The sequence below is a fragment of the Saccopteryx leptura genome, chromosome 1, assembly GCF_036850995.1.
Source record: "Saccopteryx leptura isolate mSacLep1 chromosome 1, mSacLep1_pri_phased_curated, whole genome shotgun sequence".
Lineage (NCBI taxonomy): Eukaryota > Metazoa > Chordata > Mammalia > Chiroptera > Emballonuridae > Saccopteryx > Saccopteryx leptura.
In genome coordinates, this window is record NC_089503.1 from 168,268,346 (window position 1) to 168,291,185 (window position 22,840).

General features: G+C 38.2%; 1 protein-coding gene across 4 annotated transcripts in view; it reads left to right on the plus strand.

The window, feature by feature from the left end:
* BRINP3 (BMP/retinoic acid inducible neural specific 3) overlaps positions 1-15,923 on the plus strand; it is a 342,152-nt gene extending 326,229 nt beyond the window's left edge. For all 4 annotated transcript variants that reach the window (XM_066360881.1, XM_066360884.1, XM_066360885.1 and 1 more), the window contains one exon: positions 14,545-15,923. In XM_066360881.1, coding sequence (XP_066216978.1) covers positions 14,545-15,661 — 1,117 coding nt within the window. In that variant the 3' untranslated portion in view covers positions 15,662-15,923. The remainder of the gene's footprint in view (positions 1-14,544) is intronic.
* The last annotated feature ends 6,917 nt before the right edge of the window (positions 15,924-22,840 follow it).

Consider the following 22,840-nt stretch of genomic DNA (forward strand, 5'->3'; position numbering starts at 1 on the left):
TGCCATTGGAGTCAAGTTCATAAAATATTCTTTAAAACCCAGGTCCATGAGTTTAGTACCTATCTCTTCTTCTATGTACTTTATTGTTTCAGGTCTTATATTTAGGTCTTTGATTCATTTTGAATTAATTTTAGTACACGGGGACAAGCTGTAGTCGAATTTCATTCTTTTGCATGTGGCTTTCCAGTTTTCCCAACACCATTTGTTGAAGAGGCTTTCTTTTCTCCATTGTGTGTTGTTGGCCCCTTTATCAAAAATTATTTTACCGTATATATGTGGTTTTATTTCTGGGCTTTCTATTCTGTTCCATTGGTCTGAGTGTCTATTTTTCTGCCAATACCATGCTGTTTTGATTATCGTGGCCCTATAATATAGTTTAAAGTCAGGTATTGTAATGCCCCCAGCTTCATTCTTTTTCCTTAGGATTGCTTTGGCTATTCGGGGTTTTTTATAGTTCCATATAAATCTGATGATTTTTTGTTCCATTTCTTTAAAAAATGTCATAGGAATTTTGATGGGAATTGCATTAAATTTATATATTGCTTTGGGTAATATGGCCATTTTAATTATATTTATTCTTCCTATCCAAGAACAAGGAATATTTTTCTATCTCATTGTGTCTTTTTTCTATTTCTCTTAACAATGCCTTGTAGTTTTCGTTATATAGGTCCTTTACATTCTTTGTTATGTTTATTCCTAGGTATTTTGTTGTTGTTGTTGCAATCGTGAAGGGGATTATTTTTTTTAGTTCGTTTTCTAATATTTCATTGTTGGCATATAGAAAGGCTATGGACTTTTGTATGTTAGTTTTGTATCCTGCAACCTTACTGTATTGGTTTATTGTTTCTAGTAATCTTTTTGTGGAGTCCTTTGGGTTTTTGATGTATAGGATCATATCAACAGCAAAAAGTGATACCTTTACTTCTTCTTTTCCGATATGGATGCCTTTTATTTCTTTGTCTTGTCTGATTGCTCTGGCCAGAACTTCTAGCACCACATTAAATAAGAGTGGAGAGAGTGGACAACCCTGTCTTGTTCCTGATTTAAGGTGGAAAGTCCTCAGTTTTATGCCATTTAATATGATGTTAGCTGATGGTTTATCATATATGGCCTTTATCATGTTGAGATATTTTCCTTCTATACCCATTTTGTTGAGAGTCTTAAACATAAAATTGTGTTGTATTTTATCAAAAGCCTTTTCTGCATCTATTGATAAGATCATGTGGTTTTTGTTCTTTGTTTTGTTGATATGGTGTATTACGTTAACCGTTTTACGTATGTTGAATCATCCTTGAGATTCTGGGATGAATCCCACTTGATCACGATGTATTATTTTTTTAATATGTTGTTGTATTCGATTTGCCAGTATTTTGTTTAGTATTTTAGCATCTGTATTCATTAGAGATATTGGTCTGTAGTTTTCTTTCTTTGTGCCATCCTTGCCAGATTTCGGTATGAGGGTTATGTTGGCCTCATAAAATATGTTTGGAAGTATTGCTTCTCCTTCAATTTTTTGGAAGACTTTCAGTAGAATAGGAACCAAGTCTTCTTTGAATGTTTGATAGAATTCACTAGTATAACCGTCTGGGCCTGGACTTTTATTTTGGGGGAGGTTTTTAATAGTTTTTTCTATTTCCTCCCTGCTGATTGGTCTGTTTAGGCATTCTGCTTCTTCATGACTCAGTCTAGGAAGATTGTATTGCTCTAGGAATTTATCCATTTCTTCTAGATTGTTGTATTTGGTGGCATATAGTTTTTCATAGTATTCTACAATAATTCTTAGTATATCTATGATGTCTGTGGTGATTTCTCCTCTTTCATTTTGGATTTTATTTATTTGAGTCCTGTGCCTTTTTTCCTTGGTGAGTCTTGCCAAGGGTTTGTCAATTTTGTTGATCTTTTCGAAGAACCTGCTCCTTGTTTTATTGATTTTTTCTATAGTTTTTCTGTTCTCAATTTCGTTTATTTCTGCTCTGATTTTTATTATCTCCTTTCTTTGGCTGGTTTTGGGTAGTCTTTGTTCTTCTTTTTCTAGTTCCTTAAGGTGTGAAGTTAAGTGCTTTACTTGGGCTCTCTCTTGTTTGTTCATATAGGCCTGAAGTGATATGAACTTTCCTCTTATTACTGCTTTTGCTGCATCCCAGAGATTCTGATATGTCGTATTGTCATTTTCATTTGTCTGTATATATCTTTTGATCTCTGCGCTTATTTCTTCTTTGACCCATTCATTTTTTAGAAGTATGTTGTTTAGTTTCCACATTTTTGTGGGTTTTTCCCCCTCTTTTTTGCAGTTGAATTCTAGTTTCACGGCTTTATGATCAGAGAATATGCTTGGTACAATTTCAATTTTTCTAAATTTGCTGATATTGTCTTTGTGGCCCAACATATGGCCAATTCTTGAGAATGTTCCATGTACACTAGGGAAAAATGTATACTCTGTTGCTTTGGGATGAAGTGTCCTGTAGATGTCTATCATATCCAGGTGTTCTAGTATTTCGTTTAATGCCAATATATCTTTATTGATTCTCTGTTTGGATTACCGATCTAGAGCCGTCAGCAGTATATTGAGGTCTCCAAGTATGATTGTATTTTTGTCAGTTTTTGTTTTAAGGTCAATAAGTAGCTGTCTTTTATATTTTGGTGCTCCTTGGTTTGGTGCATATATATTAAGGATTGTTATGTCTTCTTGATTCAGTGTCCCCGTAATCATTATGAAATGACCATTTTTGTCTCTGAGTACTTTTTCTGTCTTGTAGTCAGCATTATTAGATATGAGCATTGCTACACCTGCTTTTTTTGGGGTGTTGTTTGCTTGGAGTATTGTTTTCCAGGCTTTCACGCTAAATTTGTTTTTATCCTTGTTGCTTAGATGTGTTTCTTGTAGGCAGCATACAATTGGATTTTCTTTTTTTAATCTATTCTACTACTCTGTGTCTTTTTATTGGTAAGTTTAATCCATTTACATTTAGTGTAATTATTGACTCTTGTGGGTTCCCTATTGCCATTTTATAAATTGCTTTCTGTTAGTTTTGTATCTTGTTTGATTCTTCTCTTTTGTTTTTCTATCATTTGTTTTTGTTTGTTTGTATTCCATACATCTTTCCTCTCTTGCTACCTTTTTTAAGTCAAGTGTTTTTGTGGTGGTTTTTTCAAGGGTGGTTACCATTAAGTAATGAAAAGGGTACCTACCATATTCATTGTAGTACCCTATCTTATGAGTATTTATGCGCTTCATCGTCCTTTGCTACTGTTAATCTCCATCCTCTCCCCCCTTTTTTTCTTTTGTTGTCACAGTATAAATTTGGTTTTATTGTGTTCTTGGTGGAGCTGTTACTTGTAGCTTTGTTTTGTTTTGTTCTTTGAATCTGGTTGGAAATCCCCCTTTAGTATTTCCTGGAGTGGGGGCTTTCTGATGATAAATTCTCTCATCTTTTCTGTATTTGTGAATGTTTTTATATCTCCTTTGTACTTGAAGGATAGCTTTGATGGGTATAGTATTCTTGGCTGAAAGTTCCTCTCTTTCAGGGCTTTAAATATTGGGGTCCACTCTCTTCTAGCTTGTAGAGTTTCTGCTGAGAAATCTGATGATAATCTAATAGGCCTTCCTTTATATGTTGTACTCTTCTTTTCCCTGGCTGCCTTGAGAATTTTTTCTTTGTCATTGGTTTGTGTCATCTTCATTATGATGTGCCTTGGATTGGGTTTGTTGGGATTAAGAAAACTCGGTGTTCTGTTTGCTTCTTGAATTTGAGGCTTTAGTTCTTTCCACAGGCTTGGGAAGTTCTCGTCTATTATTTGCTTGAGTATATTCTCCATTCCATTTTCTTTCTCTTCTCCCTCTGATATACCTATTATTCTTATGTTATTCTTTCTGATGGAGTCAGACAATTCCTGTAGGGCTTTCTCATTTTTTATTATTTTTGAGTCTTTCTTCTTCTTTCTGTTGTGCCTCAAGTTGCTTGTCTTTTATTTCACTAATCCTATCTTCTATCTGGGCTGTTCTATTAGCTAAGCTTGTTACCTCGTTTTTCAGCTCGTGAATTGAGTTTTTCATTTCTGTTTGTTTTCATAGTTTCAATTTTTTTGGTAATATATTCTTTGTGATCGTTGAGTTGTTTTCTGAGCTCCCTAAATTGCCTTTCTGTGTTTTCTTGTATATCTCTGAGTATTTTTAGGATTTCTATTTTAAATTCTTTGTCATTTAGCTCCAAGGTTTCCAATATGTTAAATCTTTTCTCCATAGGTTTTTCCACATCTATTTGTGTTACCTCTCTGTCTTTTGTATCCATACTATTCGATTTCCTTTTTATTATTGGCATCTGAGGGTGGTCTTGTTGATAGCACTGATTAGAATTAATAAAGAATAAAAAGTAAAAAAAAAAAAAAAGGAAAAAAGAAAAACATCCCACAAAAAAACCCCAGTAATAATTTATTATTTCCCCCTTTTTTCTTTCTTCTCTTCCCCTCCTCTCCCCTCCTTAGGGAAATATTGTGGTGACCTGTGAATTATATTATGCTAAATGGAACAAAAACTGCCTATAACAGAGGGCCTGATTTGGGGTGAAGAGTTCAAGGGGCAAAAAAGGGGGTAGGGACCTACTAAATGCAAAAAAAAAGGAGAAAATCTTAGACAAGTATAAAATGCTTTGCTTGTAAGTGATGGTCAACTAAGAGATATAATGAGAGGGATAAGAGGGAAACAGAAAAAAGGAGCAAAAAAATAATAATTAAAGAAGAAAAAAAATAAAAATAATAAGTAAAAATCTGTTGTATTAAGTGGAGCAAAGACTAAATACAATGGAGACCTTGGGTTGGGAGGAATGATAATGAGTTAAAAAGCAAAACAAAAAGTACCCAAAATGCCACAAAAACATACAAACAAAAGAAAACCAAAAACAAAAGCAAAAAAAACAAAACAAAACAAAAAAAAGTTGAGTCCCAAATTAAATAATTTGTTCGTGATTGAGGATTGAATGGGAGGAAAAGTAAAAGGAGAAAAGAAGAAACAAATAGAAAGGAAAAAATAAGAAAAAGAGAAAAACGAAGAAAGAAAAAAAGGAAAAGAAAAAAAAAAACAAAAGGGGAGAGGGTGAGAGTTAAGGGTTTTGGAGTGTAACCCTAAAGGAGAGTAAGGATGAAGAAAAGAAATAAAATGTAACACATGGGTCGTGTAGTTCAAGAAAAGGGAAGCATAAGATGGGCAGAGAATAAAAAGACCAAGGTGGAGGAAATAGAAGTAATAATAATAAAGGCAATAAGATAGAAAAAACAAACAACAAAAAAAAAATAGTGGAACAAGTTATAAAGTCTGTGGATTTTTGTTGATTTTGAGAGGTTAACTTCTTCCTTTTTCTTTTCTCTCCCTCTTCCTGGTCGGTGATTCTGTACCCCAGGCTCTGCCCCTGTGTCACGCTTAGGTAGGGATTTGTAGTTGATGGGATTCTATGGCAATGTCATATAATTGGCTTTAGTCTCTTTGGTAGTCAAGGCTTGTTGGTGTTTGCAGGGTCCAACAATGAGGGAGTTTGCTTTCCCGGAGTCTTTCTCCTAGTCTCCCCTTCCTGAATTAGCAGCCTGGTGATCCAGCTATGAGGCTGCCACTGCTTCTGCCTGGGGAGTAAGAGGCTCAAAGAGCTGGGAAATCCCCACTCTATCCCCACTCAGCACAAGGCTCTGGGTAAGGCTCTGGCAGTCAGAGCCTCCAGCGTAATCAGGTGGGGCTGGGAGTCAATTGTTGTCAAGGTGACTGTTCAGCGCCTAGCATTCAGTTGGACCACTCAACCCAGGCTTTCCACACTTTGTAGCCTGTTTTGGCTGGGAAGAAGAGGCACTAGTCGCTGCTTGCTGTATAGATCTTAACATCTGCCAAGTCCCTCTTGTTAGCGTATATCCCTGAATATGAAGGCTCTGTCAATCAGAAGTTGCCTCCACCCCTTTAGCAAGAGGCACTAAAAAATATCACGCTTCTTGTTTTGGATCCCTGAACTGAGAGAGATCTTATCAATTAGAGCCCCATGGGTGCGCAGATTTCGTGGGTTAAGCTAATTTTAGTGATTGGATCCGCAGCTGTGCTCCAGAAAGTATTTCAAGCTGCCCGCGCGCCCCTCCCCCAACGCTTGATTGTTAGCTTGAATGGCTGGGTGAGGTGCCCCGCCCATGGAGAGAATCTCCGGAGTAGGGAAGATAGCTTTGGCGCCCTTCCCGCTTGCCTTGCCGCTGGTGGCTGGGGTGCACTGGGCGCATGGGAGAATGGGGCACTCTGGGTGTGCGGGCGAGTGGGGTGCTCTGGGCGTGTGGGGGAGTGGGACATTCAGGGTATGCGAGTGAATGGGGTGCTCTAGGCATGCCGGTGGCTGGGGACTATCACTCGCAGTGCGCAGGCCGCTGGGGACACTCGCGGTGCAAGGGAGCTTGCTCTGCAACCGGACCGCGGCACGGGGCGCACGCGCACGGTTTCTCACGGCACACTGGCGGCTGCTCGCAGAGTGTGGGCGGGCAGTTGCACGCGTGGGTTGACTCACCACAGGCGTACTCCCTCCTCGGCTTGAATGAACGTCCGTGCGGTAGTTAGCTTCTTCCACACCCTCAGCTCCGACCCGTCTCTCAGATTCAAGTGATAACACTCCTTTCACTTTCAGTGTGTGTGGAACTCCGGAATGCTCCGAGGATAAATTTTTCTGTATCTAGTTGATAAATTTGTTGAGTTTTTGGGGAGATCTGTCGGACGCGCTGCTCACGGCGCCATTTCCGTTTTGCAAATGGATTCTCTAAACTTTTCAGTGTAAAACCAAAAAGCTTTGTGAAGTATATAGGCAGTTCCACTTGGCTTACTTGGTGACATGGTCAAGGAATTCATAATATGCTAATACTCAATGATTTCAATATCACTTCAGTTAATAATCTATTATTATTTGAAATTCAGAGAAATCTTCATGACCGAAGAACATAGCATATATTCTCAGCATTAATTTGACAGTTTCATTGCATTATTAGGATAGAGCTAACCAAGGTTAAAAACACATATACTTATTTTTGAACAGGCTTTTGTATGATATTAACATGCCTCCAGGTTCTGTATTAAACTGGCATTGTAAAATTTGAGGCATAGTGATGTTTCATTGGCTGAGCTGTCACTGGGCAGAAATCTTCTTTTCCTCTCACTGAGATAATCATGTGGGACCACTTCCTGTTGGAGATGCAAGGTGTGTCTCTTCCTGATGGAGGCAATAGTGTGCAATGAGTGACAGGTGTGTGAACACTCCCTTTTCTAGCTTCCCTACTCCATTTGAAATGAGGTTTCTGTTTATTAATTTTCACAATTTTATGAAAGTGACCCAAAAATCTATTCATTATGGTTCCAGACACTTCACTTCAAAAGATCAAATGTCCTAGGCACACTCTGATCCAGGTCACCTCGGAAACTCATTGACACCACAATTCTCATTGCTTCCTAACTTTAACATAACCTATGAAACTGGCATTTATCACAGGGTCCCTGGCTAACACTGTAGAGATCAATCAACTCTGTGATGCTATTAAGATGCCGGTGTGAGTTCTATCTGGATCCCGCATTGTGTTTATTAATCCAGAGACAGTAGAGTGGCTCACATTTCTTCCCTGAAGCTTATCTGAGCTGCCAGTACATTTCAGATAACGGTCACCTTAGAAGGTAGCCTGGAATTATAATTACTAGGAAAAATGCCTTTTCTCTACATTCTGTTATACTTTATACTGTCCTTCTTGGCCAGTAACATTATAGCTAATACAGTGGTCATGGTAAAGAATGGAGGCTGTGGCTCATTTTTCTAGAGAGTCTGTGCCGTTAGGTCAGGGGCACCCTGTGCACCTGTAAACCTGGATAATGATGGCACTCACCTCACAGAGTTATTGCAAGGACTAAGTAGCTGTTAATATATCTAAAACATTTCAATATTCCCTGGCACATTCTAACTGCTCATTATATATTTGCGATCATTACTTAATGGTGCATGTGAGGAGTGTGTGATTACCTGGTGGCTCTGAGGACTGGGAGTCTGTGGTTTTAACCTCTAGTAAAGACATTCTGTGGAACCAATGATTGTCTCTCAAATGGCAACTGTTAACTCTCAGTTTGCAAATCATATGTGATTTCATAAGGTCAAAACTTCTTTTTATTAGGATACTTATTCCATGTATTTTGTAAACACCTGGTACAAATTAATCATCTAATATTTTCATATCATGGTATCCATATATTTTTACCTATGTGGTTTTTTTCCCTTTTATCCTATAAGGAGTCATTCTATCATCAAAAGGCATAAATAAAAAAGCAGATATAACAAAATAAATTTGTAAGCAAAAAAGATAGTAATACACAATTCTGAATTGGTTTGAAAAAGGAATTCAAAAAAGATAGTAATACACAATTCTGAATTGGTTTGAAAAAGGAATTCACTGTTCAACAATTAAAGTTGGTCTAAACCAGTGGTAGTCAACCTGGTCTCTACTGCCCACTAGTGGACATTCCAGCTTTTATGGTGGACTGTAGCAGAGCAACCAAAGTATAAATAAAAAGATAGATTTAACTATAGTAAGTTGTTTTATAAAGATTTATTCTGCCAAACTTAGCAAAAATCCGACATAAAGTACTTGGTAAGTAACTATTATTATATGCTTTAACTTGCTGTAACTCTGCTTTATAAATTTTATAAAGTAAAGTTACTTCCCTACTTTATAAATCACCATTACTGTTGAACCGGTGGGCAGTTAGAAAATTTTACCACTGACAGAGATACAAAAGTGGGCGGTAGGTATGAAAAGGTTGACTACCCCTGGTCTAAACTGACAATACTAAGTAATAGGGAGTTTCCTGCTGTCAAGAGCACAGGCTGGGTTCCTGAAGGGCTGGCTGATAAGAGGCTGTCTTCAGTAGTGTTGCAGTTTACACCACAGGTTCTCTTAGAAGAACTGGTTTTGAATACCCATTGGATTTGCGTCACCGATGACATCTAGGGTGACTCATTTGTCCCCCGCTCAGATTATATTTTAGTTAATGGAATGTCTTGTACACTGAGAAAAAGAGAGATGCTCTACGTTATGCGAGTCTGCCTGCGGTCCCAAGGACTCAAGCGCCGGCTCCCTTGTTTGTTTGCTAAGCAGATGTGGAATGGGCACTGAAGTTCATTCATCCTTGCCTGTAGTTCCGTCAGGAAAATGGCGAGGCGGGAGAAACAGACTGGGATGCTTCTGCCTTCTACACAATCATTGGAAACCTTCTTTTATTGTCCACAGACTTCAATGCAACATTGAAACTGGTAGAAAAATTAGGAACGCTGTCTCTCAATCCAGTCCGCTATGAGAACAGTACCATAGACTAGCGGGGCTCAAACAAGGTTTATTTCTCATCATTCTTTTTGAAACATTTTCTCTTTGTGCCCAGAAAAGTAACTGCAGTCATCTTTGTGGTTCTCCTGTTTCACACCCTGAATGGTGACCAGATTCTATTCATAGTCTATGTAGTAAGTAGAAGAACGATACATAGATATACTTAGATATACTGACTTCTTTTCTTTTTTGGAACCATGATACAAATGCAGCATACAGGTAGATAAAATGTTTCAGATGTAAGCAGATTTTTCTGTGTCCACCACTCAACCAAATGGATTACAGATTGGTTGAATGGAAGCTTTCGGTTTGAGGGGGTCCCACTTGTTAATTTTTGCTTTTGTTCCCTCTGCTCTGGTTTCATAGCCAAAAATTTCATAGATAGGAAAAAAGACCAGAGATGAACCTTCAGTTCTCTCATTCACTAGCTGTTTTGCCCTCAAAAAAGTTGTGGTTATTTAAGCTTTTTATAACTCATGGCCTTATCTACAAATCGGAGTAACAGGCATCTTTATTCAGGGAGTTGTTTGGATTGTGAAGACTAAGGATAGAATGCTTGTAAAAGTGCTGCACATGGATAAAACCTCAAGGAGTGTTCTCACCAGCCTATATTACCTTAAAATATAACCCACATCTTCAATGCTTCACTCACTTTAACATTGTCCTTTTGTCCTTCTGCATGCTAAATTAGTAGACATTGAATTCAGGATCACATGTGTGTGCATGTGTCTATAGGTCTATAGATGTGTATCTATATGAATATATATAATACACACACACACACACACACTTCCTTGGGCAACTCATAGCAAAGGGACCTTTGACAATTACATTCTTTTTCTCAAGGTATGATGTTATTTGCAGTAGTGATACTATTGTGTGTCAGGACAGTCAATACAAGCCCAGGCCACACAGCCAAGGCTGAGCTGGCCAGAGCGGCAGAGTTAGGAGAGGGGGACAAGGAAGTGTCTATCCTTGACTGAGCTAATAATCAGCTTTTGATTTTTTAAAAATGACTATGGGTGCTTAATCCCAAATTCATATTTAGTTTAACGTATTATGTTTCAAGAATAACTCTACGAAGGCTGACATGAAATGCCCAACCCAAAAGGATGGTATTTAACTTTGAAAAGATACCAAAATGATATTGCTTAGGTTTGACAGTTCAGATCCACGTTGTACAGGTTTGGAGAGCAATGAAAGATCAGAAGGTTGGAACAAGGGACCTTTGAAATAAGATTATTAGTGCTTGGAGAGGATTTCACTAGAAGAGAGCATGTTTACTAAATCAGCATATGCTCTCTAATACTGTAGCACGCACCATTCCACGTGAGAAGGTAATGTCCTGAACATGAGCCATTTTGTTTCTGTAGATTTTTGAGAATTCCAAAGATATCATAAAGAGGTCATGCATGCACTTTTAAATAGAATCTATGAATTGTTGAAGACAGAGGGAAACTTTCCATTTTGTGGAGGAAAAATATAGCATTTGCAATAAAGAAACTGCAGGCAGTGATATTCATTTAAAAGATAACAGTGGTGATAACGGTGATAATGAGAATAGTATTTGCATTTATTCTGTGCATGGCCACTCTTTTAAATGTCTGTCTTTCAGTTGTGCTTTAATGCTTACAACAACCTGTATTTTATTTCTGTTTTATATAATGAGGTCAGAGAGGCAGGATTCAAATGGGTAGTTTGGCTTCCAAAAACATCAGTGCCCCTTAGTGTCATTCAGGATCCTAGACATTATACCTTTAGTACGTGTCAAAAAAGTTATATATGAGAATGTAGTAGTTTGTCTTAATATTTAGGTCTAAGAGGAAACTTTTAACAACATACTTGAAACAACCTAATTTTGAAGCTACTTCTCTGAACATATTTTAAAGTTTAAAATAATTTTTTTTAAAGCTCAATTTTACTTTGTTGGAAAGAATAAAAGAAAAAAAACAACTCTGTGATCTTCTGGGTAAGTGAAAAATATACGTTCAATCCTGAAATTGGCTCCGTCTTCTATTTCTGACTGCTGCTTTCACCAAATTCTTAAAAGGAGTGAAAAGAAAAGACTTTCTCTTGTATTTCTTTTGCCCTGAAAACACTCTTTCCTCATTGTGGAATACAGTAAAATGGTCGAAAGGACAGGAAGCAGCAAGGAAGAAAATCCATAGGCTAGCTCCTCCATCCCTGTGGTCAAGAACCAGGGCAGTGCCATCATCAATATTCATATGTGACAAGCTGAAATGCATCTGCGGAGGTGCAGAAAGGACTGGGAAAAGCCATTGCTTTCCCACCAAAGTCTCCAAATGCTTCTCCCTGTAGCGCCCTAGTTTTGTGAGCTTTGCCTTTAGGCTTGGGTCAATATATTTCATTGTTAGTTTGCCCTTATGGTTTGGAAGGGTTATTAGAGCGTACAGAGGAGAGGGAGGGCTTGGGGAATGGAGGCTTTGGTTTCAGGGAAGAAAATATTTCCCATCCAGATAGGATATATACTTTATAATAGGTGGAAATAAACAGAACACAGAAAGAAAAAAACGAGGTGGGGGTGGAAGGGAGAAAGGTATGTAGGAAGGGAGTAAAGGAAGGAATTTGCAAGCTACTTCACAACTATATTAAATGTGAATCTTAAGGCTTTAAATCTCACTTGAAAATACACTTATTGACTAAATGTTCCTTTAATTCATCTATCCACTGGATTCAATATTCAGGAAATATTAAAGTGCTGTGGTCTCTGGGCACCCTTCTAGCACTGGATCTATAACTATGAACAAATACTCTGGGTTCTGACAAGCTGGACGTTGTGTTTAATGGCATAAATGGAGTATAAACAGGGAAGCACATAATACACAATTTTAAGTGGAAAAGCGCACTATGGGGAAAAAACAAGTAAATGTGTTGGGTGGGAATCAAGATGTTCAATTTACTTAATTTGGGGAAACATGGAAGAGCTTAATTTAGGGAAAAAAATTGTTATGTTGCAAGGGGCAGATGAGCTGGAACCAAAAATAAAGATGAAAATATAAATAGGTGAAATATTGTTCTGAATACCTTAATATATTGTTTTTACTATTTACACAGATTAAGACCTGTATTCTGCAGTGTTCAGCACACACAATTTCTTTAAAATGGTAACAGTGTAACATCTTTGGGACTGAGTAAAATATGGAGTCCATTTTGCAGGAAATCTTATGTGTGCAACATAATGAACACAGGAAAAGTATAAAAATCCCAGAAGTAGATACAATCTCAGTGTTTCCTTAAGGCATATCCTTGGTAATATTCTGAGCACATGCATACAGTCTGAGCCTAACTATATCTCACAGGAACACAATATCAGAGATAACACTATTCCCATTTTTCACATGAAAGAAAGTGGAATACAGAACCTGTTCCACCTTTCCATGATCGCACAAGTAGCATGAGAAAACATCACGATAAACATACACTCAAAAAAAAAAAAAAAAAATCAGAATCCCACCGCCACACACTTTTCCTTCATTATTTTACTGAGATTTTTTTTTCTTTTTTTTTTTTGTATTTCTCTGAAGCTGGAAACGGGGATAGAAAGTCAGACAGACTCCCGCATGAGCCCGACCGGGGATCCACCCGGCACGCCCACCAGGGGGCGATGCTCTGCCCTTCCGGGGCGTCGCTCTGTTGCGACCAGAGCCATGGGGCAGAAGCCAAGGAGCCATCCCCAGCGCCCAGGGCCATCTTTGCTCCAATGGAGCCTCGCTGCAGGAGGGGAAGAGAGAGACAGAGAGGAAGGAGAGGGGGAGGGATGAAGAAGCAGATGGGCGCTTCTCCTGTGTGCCCTGGCCAGGAATCGAACCCGGGACTTCTGCACGCCAGGCCGACGCTCTACCACTGGGCCAACCGGCCAGGGCCATTTTACTGAGATTTAAGCACACCAAGAGAATCTGAGCAATTGGGGAAACAGGAAAATAAGATCTTAAATTTGCATCATGATTAGGCTGCTTTCCAGGAAGGAATAAGAAAAAAGTGTTAATGACTCAAAATCGAACACATTAAACTAACACACTTAACCCTTATTAAAAGAACTTGTAGTTGGTTTTAACGAGATATTCTCTACAATTTCTTTGAGCAGCCCGTAAGTATAAAATCAAACATGTTTTAATATTTTTCCTCTCAGTAGGTACTTGTTATTTCAATGTGGATAAAACCTTGAATTTAAGTCCATTGATTGACTATTTGGAGTTGTTTATTTTTCTTTTACTTTTTCTATTTAAGGTTTTCTGCAACACGAGTGTTCTGTGTGAAGCTAAGGGTGATTGAATGAACAGTCATTTATAAGTGCTAATTCTCCTCTAGATTTTTCATGATAACCCCCTTATATTTCCTGTTGTTGGATTCCATCTTTTCAAAACAATATCTGACCCAACCATATTCACAATCAGCCCCCAAATATCCTACTTAGAGGCCATGCAGTTATTCAGAAAGAATCCTCTGTAGCTAATCTTGTGCAGCAATGAAGGAAAAAATATATATTGTATATATCTATATAAAATATAGGTACACCATATAAATATATAACATTTTTGGGCCCTGGCTGGTTGACTCAGTGGTAAAGTATCAGCAGGTATGTGGAAGTTCTCCGTCAGGGCACACAGGAGAAGCAACCATGTGTTCTATCTCTCTCTCCCCCTCCTCTTCCCGCAGCCATGGTGGAATTGGTTCCAGCGAGTAGACCTCAGGGCGCTGAGTATATAGCTCCCTGCCCTCCACCTCAGGCACTTAAAAAAAGAAAAAAAAAAAAAAAAATCATCTGGTTGCTAAGCAACAAAGCAACGCCCCAGATGGGCAGAGCATCGCCCTCTAGAGGGCTTACCCGGTGGATCCCGGTTGGAGCACATGCAAGAGTCTGTCTCTCCCTCCCCTCCTCAAAGTAAAAAAGAAAAATGTGTGTGTGTGTGTGTGTGTGTGTGTGTGTGTGTGTGTGTGTGTGTGTAACATTAACATGTTTATTATATAAATATATAATTGATGTATGTTATACAAATACATATTTTACTTGTTTAATAATGAACTAGATGGCTTTTTATCTCAGTTAAGTAACAACTGTTAAATGCACGGTAGTGGAGCTTTGGGAGCCCAGTTGAACTTGGTAGTCGCGCCCCGCCGCGGGTCCCTATTTACCTACATCCGTTCTGTTTTGTGTTGCAGAACCTCCACCTACTGGCTCAGCCGCATCCAGTCCTTCCTCTACTGCCACGAGAACGGGCTGCTGGGCAGCTTCTCGGAGGAGACCCACTCCTGCTCCTGCCCGAACGACCAGGTGGCGTGCACGGCAGCCCTGCCCTGCGCGGTGGGCGACGCGGCCGCCTGCCTCAGCTGTGCGCCCGACAACCGCACCCGCTGCGGCGCCTGCAACACGGGCTTCATGCTGAGCCAGGGCCTCTGCAAGCCCGAGGTGGCCGAGTCCACCGACCACTACATCGGCTTCGAGACAGACCTGCAGGACCTCGAGATGCGCTACCTGCTGCAGAAGACGGACCGGCGGATCGAGGTCCATGCCATCTTCATCAGCAACGACATGCGGCTCAACAGCTGGTTCGACCCCTCCTGGCGGAAGCGCATGCTGCTCACCCTGAAGAGCAACAAGTACAAGTCCAGCCTGGTGCACATGATCCTGGGGCTCTCTCTGCAGATCTGCCTGACCAAGAACAGCACGCTGGAGCCAGTGCTGGCCGTCTACATCAACCCATTCGGGGGCAGCCACTCCGAGAGCTGGTTCATGCCCGTCAGCGAGAACAGCTTCCCGGACTGGGAGCGGACTAGGCTGGACCTGCCCCTGCAGTGCTACAACTGGTCCCTGACCCTGGGCAACAAATGGAAGACCTTCTTTGAGACGGTCCACATCTACCTGAGGAGCCGCATCAAGTCCAACGGCCCCAGTGGCAACGAGAGCATTTACTACGAACCTCTGGAGTTCATCGACCCCTCCCGGAACCTGGGCTACATGAAAATCAACAACATTCAAGTGTTTGGCTACAGCATGCACTTTGACCCCGAAGCAATTCGGGACCTGATCCTGCAGCTGGACTACCCCTACACTCAGGGATCCCAGGACTCGGCCCTTCTGCAGCTTCTAGAGATAAGAGACCGTGTAAATAAACTGTCCCCGCCTGGCCAGCGCCGTCTAGATCTCTTCTCCTGCTTGCTCCGTCATAGACTCAAGCTGTCCACGAGTGAGGTGGTCAGGATCCAATCAGCCCTGCAGGCATTCAATGCCAAATTGCCAAACACAGTGGATTATGACACGACCAAATTATGTAGTTAACCATTCATGTCAAGCACAACCCAAAACCTTGAAGGAGTTTTTACAGTGCTTTTTTGTGGAACCGTTTATGTTTGGAAGAGTACATTTCAATTGTCTTTTCAATATCTGTCTTATATCCGTTGATAACATTGGATGGCAAATTTCCACACAATGAACTTGCTGACAATGAATATGTTATACTGCAGTCTTGGTTTATGAATGAAATAAATACTGACACCAGTCTAGAAGACATTCTACTTTTTACAATAAATTTCATTTGTAATTTTATATGTTCTGTGGCCCTGCTTTTGTGCATTTACATCCTCTAGAGGGAACATAAAATGATACCAATAAAATTTTGTAGCTGAACAGTTATTAAAAAGAAGAACTGTGGGATTCCTTTTTTTCCATGAGGTGAATTCTATTTTGATATAGCTTGTTAGAACCTGGGGACCATTCACCAAGATTTTTTAAAATGGAAACCATTGAAGGTCCCTTTCAATAGCCATTAGGGAAAAACCCAACTAGGTAGACTGCTTAGTGGGCAGTTGCATTTTTTTAATGGAAGCGATACATTCTTTCCTGTACTTACAAACCATTCTGAGAGACACCATCATTAAAGTAAGCAGATAAGCTGGTTCCCAACTCAATAGAAGAACATTTTGGCAAACATAACAGCAAAATGTGATAACAAGTGCATCATAGAAAAAGTCAGCCCATAATGTTTTAGTATCTTGCGTTAGTATTCTCTTGCTATACTCTAACAATCAATAATGAGTATACTCTGCACAATCATTTTCATTTCATGTACTGAAAACCTAGTTATTCTTTCATCTTACCAAATTCAATTATATAACATATCTTGAATTCACAAATAGTGATGCGTTCTTAAAAAAGTATCACATAATTGATGTCGATACACATTTTTTTCCCTCTCAGAGGCACTACTATTACTAAAACACAAAGAGAGAACTCATTATTAAATTAATTATAGTCTAAATTTTTGGTTTGAAATTTAAATTGAGTTCCCATCTTACTCATGGTATAGTATCAGAGATATAATTAGTACCTTCTTTCCTGTGAATATGAAATGCATTTTTGTTAGGTATATGAATGTATCTGTCAAGTATGGTTATATTTATCACTCCATTCTTGTCTGAATATTTCATAAACATTTCTTATAAGCAATGCACTGTTCAGCCCAACTTTCTGCTGAGGTCATCAGTCATTTTTCAGGTCACAGAGAAAGGAACCCATCACATGAATGAAAGGAATATGACTAATGAGAAAAACATTACACCTACATTCTGGATTCTTGAGACATTTGTTTTTATTTCCAAGGCATTTTAACAACAAGTAGACATTTCTGAAAACATATACCCATTCAATCTACCATAAGAAAAGAATTGTTCTCACATTGCTTTGGGGTAACTCAATAGAAAAATATACAATTATCAAACACCATCTTTCTTGGGTTATATCAAATATTACCCATTTAATTCCAACAACAACAAAAAAAAGGTTATGGGTTATTCTTCCCACTTTTTTGGTGAAAAACAAGCAGGCTCAGAGTGCTTTGTCCAATTCCCAGAGATCACAGACTGAGAAGGTAAAAAAACAAGATTCCAACACAGGCTTTTCTGGAAAATTCAGAATTGCCACTAGGATTTTCCCGATGTCCAGAACCTCTGAGATTCAGAAATCACCCAACCAACATGCATGGTCCCCAGTGGACCCTGAGTGGCCATCATTCCCTGGAATGAGAAAATTGTCAGCGATGCTCAGCACACCCAGCCCCGACTGACCTGTGAGAACGAAGACCCTGCAGCCACTGGTAAGGGAGCACTGCACCTGGGTTTTGTCCTGGTCTTCTGCCTGGCATGTGTGGGCTCAAAAATCCCATTGGACAGGATTAAATGATCTCAGTTCCAACTGCCTTGGTTACATTATTAGTGCTTCCGATAATAGAGAGGTGATGTGAATGCTTTTCCCTGCATGTTTTGTCTAAGGTACCATGAATACTGTATAAGTAAGCATACCAAGAATATTCTAAAGTGCTATACAGATTTAAAGGATAAATGATCAACATATATTTTTATACTCTTATATATTACCAGATATTAAAGAGTGTCCAATGAGCAATAATGTAGACACTATAATCTAGCCTAATAGGTTTGTCAATGTATGGGGGGGATAAGCATTTCAGTTTTCATGAGGAATTTAATAATTTTTAATAGAAAAGTACTTGTGTCAAAATCTTATTTAGAGCCAAAGCTTGAGAGATAAGTAAAATCATATTTTAAAAAACAAGGCATTGGATTTTTTTTGATATTTCTAATTTAGGAATTAATTGAATTTAATGAATGTGATGAAACTTGTAATTGTGAAAATCAAAACTATATTGGAAATACATCTTCTCCAAGAACCTCCCCTTACTGCTGGAGCTGTTTGGGTGAATATCACACTCTGACTTTCTTTCCTATCACAGCAAGCTCAAGTTCATTTTTAGCAAGTTAAAATCAGCACTCAAATGATCACTGTCCGCTCAAGAGAAAACGTTGAAAGAGCTGATAGTCTTACTTTTTACATTGTATTTGTTAATCACAGTTTACATGCAACACTGTTCAGGACCGGTTTTAGCATAGACAGTCAGATACTTTAAACAGTGATTCCCCCTGACATTTTCAACAGCCATGTAGCACTATTTGTAGTTATTGTAATATTATCGATAATGTTCTCTATGTTGTACTTAGCATCCTTGTAACTGTTGTGTAACTGCCAGTTAGTACTTTTCACTCCCTTCACCTCTTTCACCTGGCTCCTCAACCCCCTCCCCATCAGTCTGTTTTCTGTATCTATCAGTCTGTTTCTGCTTTGTTGTTGCTGTTATCGTTCATTATTTTGCTTTTTAGATATCACATATAAGTGAGATCACATGGTATTTGTCTTTCTCTGACTTATTTCACTTAATATAATACCCTTTCAGTCCTTCCAGGCTGTTGCAAATGAAAGATTTTTTTTTTATTGCTAAGTAGTATTCTATTCTGTGTAAGTACCAATACTTTTTTATCCACTGTCTATTGATGGGGACTTGGGTTGGTTTATATTTTGGCAATTGTAAATAATGCTGCAATGAACATGGGTGTACAATGAATATTCAAACATGTATATTTTTTTGAATTAATGTTTGGGTTTCTTGGAATAAATACCCAGAAGTGGTATCACTGGGTCATAAGGCAGTTTCATTTATTATATTTTGAGGTAACTCCCTAATGTTTTCCTCAGTGGCTGCATTTCCACCAACAGAGCAAAAGGGTCCCGTTTTCTCCACACCCTCACCAGCATTTGTTGTTCAGTGATTTGCTGATGGTAACCATTCTGACAGGTGTGAGGTGGTATCTCATTGTGGTTTTCATTTGAATTTCTCTAATGATTAGAGATGTTGAATGTCTTTTCATATGTCTGTTGGCCCTCTGTTTTTCTTCACCTATATGATCAGACTTACATTTCTTGTCTTCAGTCTTTCCTATAGATAGAAATATAAATTATAAATCTATTACCCCTCAATAGTTCCATATATGGTAAACACATGGCAGCTGGAAATTTTTACATCTCCATCTCTTTTACATGAAGGCAATGCCACCTATTTAATGAATGATGAATGGCTTCTGAATTAGAATATCCATGTCAAATGATTTGGTACTGAGGACATGTGGTAAATTAGGATATATAAATGGAATTCAATCTGGAGCAAAAATCCCACACTTGAAATTATTTCATACTCTGGCAATCGGACTAACCATTTAATGACCCAAGTACTATTTCGTTCCATGATTATACAATGTAACTATCACATAATAACTATACTGCATACCACTTGATTAATTAACTATCTATGCATTGTTGACCATGAGCATAGCACTGTTCTGAGGGCAAAGGATTCAAAAATAAGAAAGCGACCTCACATGGGTTTCTAGCTTGACTCTCCATCCAACCAGCATTATTATGGGCATAAAACAGTTCTGAAAGGGTCTTCAAGAGTTTGCTAATAAGAGAGCTGGGTTGTTTTTTCTGGTTGGGGGGGTGTTGTTGTTTTTTGTTTTTTCAGGTTACCGTATCACTGGAAATCCACAATTCACCTTTTTTCTTCTCTCATTTCCATTGATATTTTTCTAGTCCAGTCTCCCCACAGTCACCAGAATGAACGTTTCAGTTATAAACTTATGAAGATGGAACAGTACACAGACCTGTGTAGACGAGAGAACTGACTCTGTAGCTGGCACGTGGCCCCTTCCCTGCCTCCTCCTCCCGCCTGACTTCACACCCGCTGTGCAGCAGGACTTCCTGCCTCCAAAGGTGCCGTTTTCCATTCCTTTACCTTCCATTACCTTCTAGAAAAGAAAATAATAGCCATTGTCATTCATGAGTCACATGCCAAATTATCCCACATTTGAATGTGTTCTTCATCTTCCAATTAGAAAAATAGACCGTTCTTTTTTACACCCCAAATATAAAAAGGTAAAATTGCAAAAAATTTCACAACTGTTTGATATTTTAATTTTTTTATATATCGAGTAGAGTGTAGATTTCTAGAAGGCAGAAACCATACATACACATTTCTCTTTTTAAAATTTATTATGTGCTCACTGACAAGCCTGAACCAGGGTTGCAGTACCCCACAGACTTTGTAAATCCAGTGGGTCAGTGAATGACCATGTGGGAAGGCGATTAGGAATTTAAAGAGACTATAAAAAGAGTTCCTATTTGTTAACTATTTTAACCTAGTGTACTTTTTATGCGACAGTAAATTTGAAATCATCAACTAAGAGTGAAAACTATAAAATGAGTATTTTTTTTCTTCTAAATTTAGGCATCATTCCATTTTTTAAATGCTACTCATTGGTCATTATTACATCAGCACCATATGGATGATCCCACTGCCAGAACTTGGTATCATTCAACTGAGACACTTCATCTTTTATTATTTCATAACGGATGATGGTTCAGACATCTATTTCAAAATAAATTTAGATGTGTTTTCCCTGGAGAGCTATCCATACCACCTAACACAGGAGGGAAGACAGTGGAAAATTAGTCACTCAAGTAATTCACTTCCTTGAGTTTCATACTTTTAATTTTTTACATAAAATTATTTTGTAGAAAAATCACAATTGCTATAATAATTGTCCTATTATTACGTAGTATTTTATAAATCTTTTAAAAGAAGCAGTTGATATTTGTTGTTCCCTGAGAGGATAACCCTCCTCCATTTGGAGGCTACTGCGTGAAGACAGCCTAGCGGCACAAATACACTTGGAAACATAGCAACGCCTCTATGTTTTCTAAATATAAAGTTTATCCTGCCAAACAACTTTCTCTACACTTTCAGGCTCTCTTATATTTATATAATAATGGCATATAGCTTCAATAGGTATAAAAGCATCTCTTTCTTTTAAAAAAAAACTTTTTAAACACTGAATAATGAAAAATATTATACTTGTCATTAATATGAAGATTATAGTTGTAAAACATGTGAGATAACTTCAAATAATTTTAAAACATTTTGTTTATTACTTATAAGAAAGGACTGAGTTTGTTAGATGTCTCGTCACAGTTATACTTGTGAAAATTCTACTCTGACCTTTCTGATTTGAAGAAATCTGATGTGTTAATTGACTTGTTTCATTTGGTCAAAAAATGTCTAAGAAGTAATAAAATAGTTTATAAAATACATATACATTATGTAATATCTATAATATAATAACTTATTTTTGTTTTTTTTCCCCTAAAGCAACTTTTTGGCAGATAGTTTATGTTGTTTAATGTTACCACAAACAATTTAATAAATGCCTCTTGCTAATAAAAGTGTTCTCATTAACTAGCATTATATGTAATCAGTATTTTCTTCTGAAATAACAAAAGTCTGGATCAGGTACACTAATCACCAGTACACTGTTTTACCAGGAAATGAAAATATATAAAGGGGAAAAACAGCAAGGAGTGGACTCCCGAGTGAGGCCCCACTAAACTAATTCAAATAGTACTTTGTTGTTTTTGTTATTTTCTAATATTAAACTGCATTGTTTTTTTTGTTTGTTTGTTTTTTAAGGAAAGTAGGGGAAATATTCAACAAGTTTCTATTATTCAATCAACCTCAGTACTATTAGCAATGAAGCAAAGTCATGGGGTAAAAGTAAGGAGTCTGAATAGAGGCTTCAGTTAATAAGAATGTAACTATATTTATTAATCATAATAAAGGTACCATATTAAGATGTTAATCATAGGGAAAACTGTAAATGGAGCATCACTTTCCCTATCTTTATAATTTTCCTGCAAACCTAAATCTGTCCTAAATGAAATCTATTTTAGAATTCTTAATAATCCCTGAGCTATTCAACGTACCACTGGAAGTTTCATCAGTACAAATAATTTTCAAGCAAAACATCTCAACTTTCAAATACTATAGCCAGGGAAGTAATGGCACTCTTTATGGTTTACACCCTCAGATTACCTCCTCCTTTTCCTAAATTCAGAGTTTCCCAGCTACATTACTTTTTCCTTTCTCACTTGTTGGTAAGTGTGCCTCTGGGTTTAAATTCTCACAGATGATTTGTGAATGGAAATCTTGCCAACAACTCCCAAATGCATGTGCTTTAAGGAGACCTGGCCACGGCTCGTTCTTCCTTACTCACCGCCCTGTCTGTGAACGGCCATGAGGGGCTACTGAGAAAATTGTGTTCATGGGTGGGAAAGCCCTATTTCTGGTGTTCCTATGTACCCACCCTACACATTAAATGAGAGAGGAATAAATGTCTCTCTCTCTCTCTCTCTCTTTCTCTCTTGAGCCATTCATTTTAACGCATTGAAAATTTTTGGTTCAGCCTTCATTCTAATATGGTAATGCACCCTATGTATTACTTTTCTCATCCAATGGGTCCTCCAATTGAATATGTAACTATTCTGATTTTTTTATAGTAATGGACACAATACTTTCAATTTGCAAAATATAGAAATGGTTCATTCATTCAATAACTTAGCAGGGACTAAATAGTTGTGCATGTGTGTGTGTGTGTGTATATGTGTGTGTGCGCGTATGCGTGTATTATCCAGAAATGCAAACCTTACACCCCTTTTACAGCCTGAAACTCTTGCTGTAATGCTGTTGATGGAGCTTTCTGTAAATTTCATAAACAAGTGCAC